Genomic DNA, 11616 nt, shown 5'->3' with positions numbered 1-11616 from the left:
AAACTCCAGCTCCAGTAAATAACAGGACCAAGTCTATTTTTGATGGTTTTACTATTTTGTTATTTTGCAGGAGAATTTCACAACAGAAGACTGATGATTCAAAAAAATGCCGTTATCATTTTTCTCTTCTTCTCATTTGTCATACATTCAGGTATGGCCCAAGAAAAATTTCTGTATTTCTTTCTTACCGCCGCTCTTGGCCAAAACTAAAATAAATGAAAAAAAGATGACGACTCGTTCCATTTTCCAAGTGCCATTTCAACGAGTCGGAGTCTTCTCAGATTGTGTTTCTTGCATTTATGTCAGCAGGGCAAACGTTTTGGGAAAATCGTTTAGTCCAAAATCTTTGCAAGTAATTTGTATTCATATAGCATCAAAAATATAAACCTTGCGAAGAATCGCTATCGAGCAAAAATATTGAACTCAGACCTCAACTTTTGATGTCAATCTTTAACTCTCTGATCAACTCTTAATAGAAGAGACCTTTAGATGCACGTTTACGGCTAACCGCAAACTGAGGTTTGAGATTTGCGGTTTGGCGTTAGAAGTTGTGATAGTTCGTGCATTTAGATTTAAGTAAACAAGTGCAAAGCGGCGGAGGCCGCCATATTGTATTTCCTCGATGCTCAGCGTTGATGTTTCAGTCAACGAAATAAGTAAAACCAGGGCTCTTTTGATTGTTTAATTCACATGAAATGAAAGATAAAAAGTTGCTTTTTATATCTGCCCCGTTCATACGTGGGAAAATGTAACTTCCATGCCATACAGAGCTGAGGTAAATTACTTACGTGAAAACCTACCTTCCGCCGTTGAAAATGTCAAAACTTACCCTCGAACGTGACGGCAAGCGCTAGTCATGTGACTTCCAGCAGTTTGAGGTTAGCCGCAAACGTGGATCTAAAAGTCTCTAGTAAGCATGACGTTTACGCCAAACGGCAAACGTCGGAGTGAAATTAGGGTTTTGCCAAAGATGGAAGAACCCTGCTTGATATTAGCTCATTTCTGTCCTGTTAGCTCCATATATCAAGCAACTTCTCAAAGGAACGAGACAAGTTAAAATGAGATAATTTTCACGCTTTTATTACAAGCAGGAGCCTGCCGTTTCCCGTTTGCCGTTGGCCGTAAACGTCATGCTTAATCTCTCTAATTATTCAATACGAAGAACGCGAACAAGAAGACTGTAAGTCAAATCAACATTCGATTGAGGTCAAGTTATGGTTTTGGCATGAACGTGTTTTTAAGGAAGAGGAGAAGCTAAGGACCGGTGCCCAGTTGTTCAAACCCTTATTAAGCTAATCTTGGATTCCTGGAATCTAGCATTTTACTTACTTATTGTGTGAGGCTTTTTCCATATTCTAATTGGTTCTTGAGAAAACCCATTGTGAAGTTGGCCAAAAGAATCTTTTAGTATGCACTCCACGCTCTTGGACGCCACGGGAAAACTATTTAGAATTTCGAAAAAGCCTCAAACACTTTGTTAGCTCATTATCTCCTGAGTGATATAGTGCACTTTGTTTGAATGTCTGTGTTAACGCAAGGGTTGTCGAAAAAACGGAGCAGATAAGGTCAGTTTCGCGTGCTTCCCGTCGCTTTTTTAAATAAAAATAGTGAACGTTAAAGGAATTTTCAAACACTACATTTTATCAGCTTTCCAGTCGGTGGTATATATAATTTTCTTGGGTTTCTTTAAAACAACGCGAACAAAAGTGATTTGCCTAAATACACCCCTGAAGGTTGACAGTAACCTTAAACTTTTGTTTTATACACTAAAATTTTTCAGGCGTTTTCGACGGGCAAAATCGAGGGCCGCCCAGGAGGGATCCTTGTTCCCTTTAGAAATTGGCTTGACGTAATATGTTTCCCTTGTTCTCAGCTTTTTGATCCCTAAAATGGTTTATGTTCCCTAAATTAAATACGTTCGCCTTAATTAAATAAAATTTGTTCTTTTGTTCCCCAGTTCAAATAAGCCATGTTTCCTTGTTCTCCCAAATCCTTGGGAGACCCTCCAAATCCTATCCTTAATTGGTATTTAATCACACTGAAGACAGGACCTGGATTTCTCGATCTATCTTTGCATGGCAGGTCCCGCCAAATAATGGCCAGTGGGATTGGGCATCATGATTTAAACACCTGTGATTGGTCCACAACTAAGTAAGCCGCATGAGGGTTTGCTCGTCTTAAATGCAAAATCATGGCGGACGTAACGACGAAAAACCTAGCAGTGGCCGTTCTTAAAATGATTGATTCAACGCCGCAAACTCCATGTCCTACCCCTTGCGAATAGTTTGGATTTCTTTGTGGGTTCTGTAGCGTCCCACGAGGTTATGTACGTTGAAGGGTTGAAAGACAGGGCCTACGGTGTTTGATTCTCTTATCAGAAAGGACCAGAGAGTCTAACTATTTCAATGTAATCCGGCCGTATCTCAGACCAGTGGCCTGCGGCACGATAGTCCTACGGCCAACCAATTGAGCCTGCCGGTTCGCCGCATTCTAATTTGCATATATTGCGTACTGACCGTTTATAAACTTCGGGAAAAGTGACGACAAGAGGCGTTTAGATTATAACCGAACACACCGGAGACAAGAGTAGAGGGTACACAGGACCTTTTCTCAGAGGTTACGTTTGGAAAATCGTCCAGGTTGAGTTTGCCCTGGGTACTTATTTGCCGTTACAAAGAAAGACAAACTTTGACCAGTGGGTTTTCGAAATTGCAATGTGAAGACAATGGAAAGCGTGGCAATTGCAATGGACATCACGTATTAAAGATAGCTTTCCATTACTTTCTCTTGGAACCCTCCATGTTGCATTTCCAGTTCACTAAGCTCGGCTCTATTCCAGTGTATGTTTGTTTTTCAGGCTTTGCGGCCAACGCCCTGCTTTCAGCAAGATCGCTATATAGTTTCATCTTGTACATTATTTGCTTCCTATTGGATTATTTTATTTATTAGTTTTGCTTGCATTTTGCTAATACTTTGTTTCTTTTTTGTAGGGATGCCATTTGCTCTGCAAGCCGATGATACTCACAATACGTCAAGCAATACCAATATCACTCAAATGGACAACTTCGTCCTGCAAACCAATGTCAGTCGATCGAGAAATTCAGCTAAAGAAACGAATGTCCTGACTCGAATGAAAAATTTGCATACGCACACCAACAGCACTCTGCAGTTGCTGAAAGATTCTGCTTCTCAAACTAATGTCACTCCAATGAGCAACTCCTTTGCCGTGCAAACCAATGTCAGTGGATTGGGAAATTTGGCTTTACAAACCAATGTGCAGACTCGATTGGGAAATTTGTCTTTGCAAACCAATGGAACTCCACAGTTGGTGAAAGATTCTGCTTCTCAAATCAATGTCACTCAAATGGGCAACTTCTTCCAGACTAATGCCATTCGGGCAAATTCGGCTTCACAAAGCAACGTCGACATCATTACTCGGTTAGGAAATTTGGCTTTACAAAACAACAGCACTTCGCAGTCGGTTCAACACTCTCCTTCACAAGCTAATGTAACTAATTTAAAAATGGGAAAGTCTGCCTCTCAAACTAATGCCACTCGTTTTGGAAAGTTTGCGTCAGCCATGGAAATTGACTTCGACTGTAAGAAAGTAACATACAAGGAGAGCGGTAATGATCTAGGGGTGACCTTAGAGGATTTTATTTACAAGCACAACTGCGGTCCACAGAAATGGGAACAATTTTTTGGCAATCCGAGTGTCCGTGATGCTATAAAGTCGATATCTAACCAAATTGAACAGGATGTTGAGATGTTCGATGTTGAACCTCCATTGTATGCAGTCTTTGATGCTTTTAACGAAATTGAACCATTGGACGTAAAAGCTGTTATACTTGGCCAAGATCCAACACCAAAACCAGGCAAAGCTACAGGCTTAGCGTTCAGTCTCTGGCCGTCAGAAGATCCTCGAGATGTACCAAGTGTTTTCAACATGCTCATAGAATTAAAATTGGAGGGCTTCAATGCAAGCCTTTCAAACGGAGACGTTAGCCCATGGAAAAAGCAAGGTGTGATGCTCTTAAACTCAGCACTAACAATCCGACTGAGCGGCGACGATGCGGGAGGCTCTCACGTCAAAGTATGGAAACCATTTACAAAGCTCTTTTTAGATTTCATGAACATAATTGGCAGAGAATCAGCTTTTATACTGTGGGGAGAAAAGGCAAAAGAGCTCTGTGAAATGGTTGACAGGAGTAAACACTATTGCCAGGAAGGAGGTCATCCCTCGCCACGCGCTGGAATAAAAAATGCATTCTTTGGTGGCAACTATTTTAAGTGTGCTAATGATTTCCTTGAAGCTGCTGGACGAGGTAAAATCGATTGGAGTGTTGCACCCCGCCAAAATGCTCCACCCGATATGGTGCCATGTGAACAGTGCGGTGAAGGCAGTCAAGGACCAAGTCCAATGGAAGGTGTCACCACCGATGTTTAGTTAGCAAATTTATTTTGTACTCATTGCTCCACGTGGGACCGGAAATTTAATTATAATAAGCAAAGAATATGTTGGGAACTTGGCGTTGATCATTTTATTGTTGTAGTTTCCCCTGCGGTAATCTTACAAATTTGCTGTTTTGGCTTGAGTCCGTGCTACGGGCGCATATAATCCATACCCATCATAGCATGCTAGAAAATTAACCACGTTTTTGTGTTACGGCTCTCAGTGACACTGTCTTGTTAAAAGCATTTGACGATAATAGCTAGACATCGATTGATTTATTGGATAATTCGATAAAACCAAGAACCAATCATTGTAAAAGCAGTAATTACGATGAAAAACAGGCAATAAAGAAAGCGGAATTTTAAATGTTTGGCACGTCGTTAGATGTTGAAAAAAGCTATATATAAACCTTTACATAACTTCGAACTAGAATCATAACGCACAACATTGTCCAGTATGCAACTCAAACGGGCCACGGCTCGGGAATGCCACTTGGTATTTGTTTTAAGCATCCACTCATGAACGTCATGATCAGTCACGGTCAGATCTTAATATGACGCAAGTACGTCATGTACGGCTACTACACGCAGTACAATTTCAACAGCTACCAGTACCAAAAACACGTTTTATTGCCGGTACAAATTGTGCCTACATACATGACGTACCTACCTAATGTGAAGTGGGTACTCACGTACAATGACTGAGAGACCGCACTTTAAACCCGGGCTATATTTGACCCTTCTACTAGGGTAACCCTAGCAGTAGGGTTACCCTCCCTCCTTGTAAACAGGGCCTTAATCAGTGTCGACATCGCGAACTCGAGAAACAACAGTGTTTTTTTCAGCAGTCACGGTATCTCATTAAACGGTCTTTCCTCCTCAATTCCTCGCTTTTCGTTCTCTTTATTCCACGTCTTTCCAGGAAAGACCACCTACAGCCGTTGTTGACTCCGGAGATACTAAGAATTTTAAAAAGCTGTTATGAGCTAATTCCAAGAGAGTGAAAGTCGAGAAGGCCCTGGGGTGGGGTTGTGAACACCGCTAACGTAGACATAGCACAAGGAAGAGTTCGAACTTCATTAAATCTTAGATCCGTTCGATAGTGATTGATTCTTGTTCTTGCCAAACATTTTAAGATCACACTTGAAGACTTGGCTAGCTTTTAGGTTTTCGGTTTTCAACATGATCTCTTGTCAGAAAGGCTGGTCTTAATACCGTGATTGTTTTCATTAATGTAGACTGGAGACTCCCGGTGTTTTGGTCTGTCCTCCTTTCTCATTCTTGCGTGGGTTGGGTGGGTGGGTGAGATCAAATATGCACTGATAGCAGGTACCAGAGGGGCCTTAAGAGGCTGCAGGGATGGCGCAGCGGTGAGAGCACTCGCCCGGGTTCGGTTCCCAGATTTGGCGTCATATGCGGGTTGAGTTTGTTAGTTCTCTACTTTACGCCGAGAGGTTTTTCTCTTGGTACTCCGGTTTTCCCCTCTCCTCAAAAACTAACATTTGACTTGATTTGCGCTAAATGTGTTGATTTCAGTTAACAGTGTCCCCAATTAGCGCTTCAGCGCTAGAACGACTAAACACTTAAATAAAATTCCTTTCCTTTCCTTTTATCCGATCACACCACCACAGAGAAAGAATTGTAAAACCTCGAGACTGTATGTGATATGTGCGGTATATCAATTCATTACTGTTATCATTCATTAAAAACTCTGAAATAACTAACTGGTGAACTGAATTACACTACCTCGCAGCGGAAAACTCCGCGAGCAAATCGTCATACCTTCGTGGCGTTCGGGAAGCACATCTCGTCCCATAAGACCCTCTTCCTTCCTTGATATGGTGACACCACTGACGAAGACTTTCGCCAGCACCTGGGAACGAGGCGAACATTTCTCTCACGTGACGACTTTGCATCAATAACTGCTACTGACAATGGGCTATAATAAACAAACGGTACAATATTATCGATTCACTAGTGGATCCGATAACGTGTTCAGGTTTAGCAACAGCTTCAGCTCGCATTGGATTTTGACATAAACATGAAATTTTATGCAATCCACCATCTTTTTCCGGTATGGTTCCTTGATACCATTAAAAATCCAAATTTTTGATGATTTTCCAGTTACAAATTTAAACTTGTTTGTTCTCCTACATTGCTTTTTGCGTACCGTCATACTCTCCGGTTTCACTTTGGATCGTTTGATAACGTCTTGTCATCAACATACACCCTGGCGATCCAAGAGCCATTATAATGGAAACTTTCTTAATCAATTTGTTCATCGTACATGTAGTATCATTATTATCTTGCTTCCTCCAGTAAAGTTTTTTTTGTCACCAGTCATTAAAAATGTCAACAACGAGTATTGTATTCAATAAAAACTTGAAAGGCGCAGGTTTCGTAATTTCACCCAAGGAGAGAAAAAGATCAACCTGGCTTATTCTTTTAGAACATTATACAAAAAAAATTTCAGAAAGTACTGTGGAGATAAATACGAAAATGTCTTAAAGGTACGTTTTCTGTGAGAAATATTCAGTTAAAAACATAAAACGCGCGAGAAGACAACAATTTTTAAGTATTGTATTTTAACCAGTAACTCGTGAGTCAATTTCAGTTAATTTTATTTCACGTGAACCATGAATTCTTTTATCGTGAAATGTCACTGATTCCAGTTACCGAAGTTAACATGAGCGGCGAATGAACTCGCATAAATTTCGTCATAATTCATTGACTATAATAAAATTTAGTATTGTTGGCCTAACCTATAGGTGCCAGTCTAATTTGAAAATATTTTCGCTATTCATTTTTCACCTTGAAGGACGCCGCCTTTCAAGTGTAAGTGTTTTTTACTTAAGTTAGCCTCTTATCTTCACATTGATCCTGAGGGCGTTTCTAAAGGTAAATATGATGTTCTTTTAAAATTAAATTTCACTCCGTTGTCGTTTCTTGCAATGGTTTAGGATCCTTGAAGGGAACAATGGTAGAAGCAAAAGTCAGTTTACAGATCATGTTATCTTCTGTTGTTTTCTTGTTGTTCTTTCGACAAAATGCAGGTAAGACTTGCAATTTTTCATTATATCGTGGAAGACAGGAAGCGAGTAACTGTGATATATCTAACAGCGTTTACAGCGTTCCGAGTGTCCAAAGTTATATTACGCTTGCTGATTGGTCAAAACTCTCACGCAGCTTTCTGACCCCTGAAAAGATGCTATTAGTCTCTCCCCTATGGGCTTTTCAGGACTAATTTACAATGCTTTACGGGGGTTTTTAGCCGGCATGCTTATTACGCAGTTTACAATTTATTTTGGGAAGTGAAAGATACTCCCTTCCAGATAAGGTCAGACCACAACACCGGGGACTACGTCCCCCACGCTTATCGATTAGTGAGTGGGTTCTTTAATGTCCCATACTATTTAATTTCCAACAAGGGTTATGAGACGGGACCTCCAGTTTACAGTCCTTATCCCAGAAGACTTCAAAGTCTAACCATTTGCAGATGTTTTACAAAGCGGACAGCACTTTCTCCTCAGTTATTTTAAGACTTTGAGTGTTGGTCCGGCGGGAGTCGAACTCACGACCTCCCGCATGGCAGCCCGATGCTCAACCAACCTGAGCCACCGGTGCGCAGTAGAAAAAAAAAATAGAGATAATTGGCCGGTGCCTCGGCCAATTTGGGCATGAATCAGTTGTTAGCATGCTCTTTTGCGTGGTTAGTTCCGGTGACACGAAAGATTAAGATTAAAAATTAACCAATTAAGGAGTTTATTTCTCTACTCCCAAATGCTGTTCAACGCTGATATTTGGCAAAACATTACAACGAATGAAGTCAATCTTGAAAAACTAAAATAAGCAAAAGAAACCCTCACCAAAAAGTTGAAAACGTGAACCAAAGGTTTACGCTAATCCTGGATTAAGTTAATCGGCTTTCGAAAAACCCGTCCCTGGAGTCCTAATTGGTTCCTTGGATTACCTCTATTTCCGTTTGGTTTGGTCCGCTCGTGTCCAGAAATTGCACACCCAATTGTGATATCCAAGTTTTCCTCTAGGTCTAAACATGCAACGATTGGCTGCAGTGTACACCGGCCAGACGTCACGCGCCTTAAAAACCAGAACCAAAGAACATTCTAAAGCCGCCGCGTGTTTTGACAAAAACTCTCAACTGGCCCAACATTCCCAAAAAACTGGCCACAGCCTTGATTTTGAAAACGTGTCAATTCTTCACATCTGTCCCCAATGGAACCAGCGGTTGTTTTTGGAAGCGTGGTATTCTAATAAGGAAGAGAACTCAGTCAACGAGGACGCTGAGTTTCCACGTGTGTACCTCAATCTCAAGAATTTGTAGAAAATTTTTTGGCACACGCGTTATGCATATTTGTCACCTACTTGCCTATTTTACCATCGTTAGTCATATTTGCATACGTAACTGATGAAGGTCATCGAAGTGATCGAAACGTTTTACTTTTTAAAAACTTTTTAATCGGTGTCAACGCTGCAATTTCGTTTTATATCATGCCTGATTACAACCATTATCATTCTACCTGTTTTCAGCTATAAAGTCAGGGTTAGGGTTATGTTTTGTTTAGGGAAAATGCAGCTGTGTATCTCTAATTGAGGATCGGAGTTTAGAGAACATTTTGTGACGTTGATTGCCCCTATTCTCCGACGCGAACTTTGTTGAAGTTAGGGGAAAGAGATAAGGGGACACTTCGAGATGCTTATCAGCAACAACAACAACAACAACAACAACAACAACAACAGCAACAACAACGACATTGTGCTGGATTTGCATGACTTTAACAATACAGCATTGCAAAAGCGTCGAAAGCATGATAATTACAGTAAATTAGTTATCAGGGTGCATCATCTGATTAGGCGAGATTAAAATATCATAAATTTTATTCAATATTCCAAACAAGGGTCCTATCAATTTGTCCTTCATTTCAAAGCAAGAGATGAGATGAACACAATTAATTGAAGGTTAATACAGTAATCATTAGAATTCATTAGCTGTGATAGAGCAGTTCTCAAATGAGTGTCGTAAAACCAAAACCAAATTAATTACTTTGACCAATCAAAAAGGACGGAGACAATCCAGTAAACCAATCAAAACTCGAAGTAATTACACGTCGCCGACACAAAGCTCGGGAAAATGTGCACGCGCGCGCCACGATTGGTTTTGGTTTCACTTCTGATTGGTTGAAAAAGTGGCGCGAGAACTTTGAACCAATCACTGAGTGAAGTAATGCAAAACTAAAGCAATTCGCTAATTACTTTCCACACTCAATTGAAAACCGCTCTATCAAAATCTTGTGCATCTAATTACTTCCATTCCTGAACATAGCCGTTTGATCACGGCAAGCCGACGTCCTTTATGATAATCAGTCATCTTTTGTTTAAGTCGTGGTCCTTCTTAAATCACCTGTTGGTTGATATTTGCTTTTTCTTCTTTTAAAAATTCAGAAAGCAGGCCCATAGTGTCCCCATTTTACAAGCCTCCTCCAGGACAAGAGTACGAGAAGATAAATGCTATAAGAGGTAAATTAAACAAGGAATTACGTGTTTTATTGCTTTTGTGATATTTGACTCGTTCTCCTGAATGTCTTGGAATGTTGCTGGCGCTGTGCGCTCGATCTACTCCGAGTGACATCAACTTCATTCCGAGGGTTGCCGAAGGGAATCTGCGATGACGACGGAATTCCATTCTTTTCTTTCAAAATAAAGATCATACCTATGAAGAATTCTACGGAAAAGGAAAGAAGAACAAGATAAGTCATACAGCCAAAAAATCTCTCTCGTCATCCAGCATGAAACTGACACGAGAAGGTAAGGCGAGGGCTTTTGCGGCGGCGGGTTTCTAGAGCACAGACTTTTATATATCCCGTTCTGGGACGTTTCCACTCAGAGGGACCACGTGAGACGGCATTGCGCATGCACGAATTATGCGAATTGTGCAGTTAGCAACCAGGCCCGGGTTGCTCGAGGAATGGTTAGCTCTAATCAGCATTATTGATATAGTTATTGATATAGTTAACCAGGCTTCGAGGAACCAACCCCAGAAGTATTTAGCGATAACTTGCTGGCCTAAATTTGAGTAAGCTTCTCAGGACAATACTTAGACCGGAGATCAGGCTGTGAAGTGGCTAAAACTAAGTTGAATCCTGTGAGCACACAACTATCCAGGATTAACAAATCTGAAGAAATAAGGCATTTATTTAGAAAAGGGAAAGCATGAATTTACTCGAGAAAGCTTTTGAAACTTTGCAAGCATTCAAATTGCTTCAATGTTACTTTTCCCCGGTTGCTTTAAATCATGATTTAGACTTGGGAGAGCTGACCATTTCTCAGTGGAATTTAAGTGAAATTAACATCTAACACAGTAAAGGCATTGAAAAACCTCTCTTGCTGAGGTAACGCCTAAATACTGTGTCTATTAGAATGATATTAATTGCTGTGATGCATGAATTGGAAATTTTTTGGATCAAATTGAAACATGAGTATGATGTTCATACTGCCAAACGTACTGTGCTCGTAAAAGGTACATCTTGTAAATTTTGCTTGCTTTGATTCTTGGAGATTTCGCTTCCCACCACAACTTGGCAAAACTTGAATCGGTGATACGTTACATGAGCTGTTACTAGAGATTTAGAGAGCCAATCAGAATATTCCGTAGGAAAGATACGATTAACAATTGACAAATCATTTTGATAGCTTTATTAAAGGCAACATCGGCTCAAACCACCGCACTTGTTGCTGCTGCCGAGGCCGCGCGTTCTTCCCTGGAGATCTCGGAACTAGCTCAAAAGGCCCAGGATATCTCGGTGAAAAGGGCACTGTGGGCACTGAAAACCATTAAAGTTGCAGCAAAAGCCGAGGAAGTGGCAGTGAACGCAATACAAACGATGTTCATCTAAACTTCTGCATTGCATGTATAACAAAATATGCTACGTATAAACACTACAATGAGAAGGAAAGACGTGTGATGGTTGATGCCCAACTGTGCAGGAGGATAGAGGAATTTTGTTTTTAACGAAACTGTGGCGCTTGGTCGGTGAGGATTGACACGAAAGTTTGGTCTTTTCAAACGATTGATTCAGTAGATTAGATTTTTGAGCCGACGTTTCGAGCGCTGGCCCTTTGTCCGAGCGAGTCCTATATCACTCAGTA

General features: G+C 40.8%; 2 protein-coding genes across 2 annotated transcripts in view; both read left to right on the top strand.

Moving 5' to 3' along the window:
• Positions 1-4613, top strand: part of LOC138022009 (uncharacterized) — a 5007-nt gene extending 394 nt beyond the window's left edge. Inside the window, exons 3-4 of the mRNA XM_068869036.1 lie at positions 71-151; positions 2991-4613. Of these exons, the coding sequence (XP_068725137.1) occupies positions 94-151; positions 2991-4447 (1515 nt within the window). The 5' untranslated portion in view covers positions 71-93 and the 3' untranslated portion in view covers positions 4448-4613. The remainder of the gene's footprint in view (positions 1-70; positions 152-2990) is intronic.
• A 2816-nt stretch (positions 4614-7429) lies between these two features.
• LOC138021077 (uncharacterized) lies at positions 7430-11616 on the top strand. Its single transcript, XM_068867949.1, has 4 exons — positions 7430-7505; positions 9913-9987; positions 10174-10275; positions 11161-11616. Exons 1-4 carry the CDS (start codon positions 7430-7432, stop codon positions 11361-11363), a joined length of 456 nt encoding a protein of 151 aa, XP_068724050.1. The 3' UTR covers positions 11364-11616.

The sequence above is a fragment of the Montipora capricornis genome, chromosome 10, assembly GCF_036669925.1.
Source record: "Montipora capricornis isolate CH-2021 chromosome 10, ASM3666992v2, whole genome shotgun sequence".
NCBI classification, from domain to species: Eukaryota; Metazoa; Cnidaria; class Anthozoa; order Scleractinia; family Acroporidae; genus Montipora; species Montipora capricornis.
The sequence above is the reverse complement of the archived record's forward strand: the minus strand, read 5'-3'. Positions and strand labels throughout refer to the sequence as shown.

What these genes read in the sequence shown, in the direction of transcription:
- LOC138021077 (XM_068867949.1), top strand. Translation starts at nt 7,430, where the DNA reads ATGGTAGAAGCAAAAGTCAGTTTACAGATCATGTTATCTTCTGTTGTT. An exon ending in GTTCTTTCGACAAAATGCAG is followed by an intron (nt 7,506 to 9,912) that starts GTAAGACTTGCA and finishes TTAAAAATTCAG; the next exon opens with AAAGCAGGCCCATAGTGTCC. An exon ending in CATGAAACTGACACGAGAAG is followed by an intron (nt 10,276 to 11,160) that starts GTAAGGCGAGGG and finishes TCATTTTGATAG; the next exon opens with CTTTATTAAAGGCAACATCG.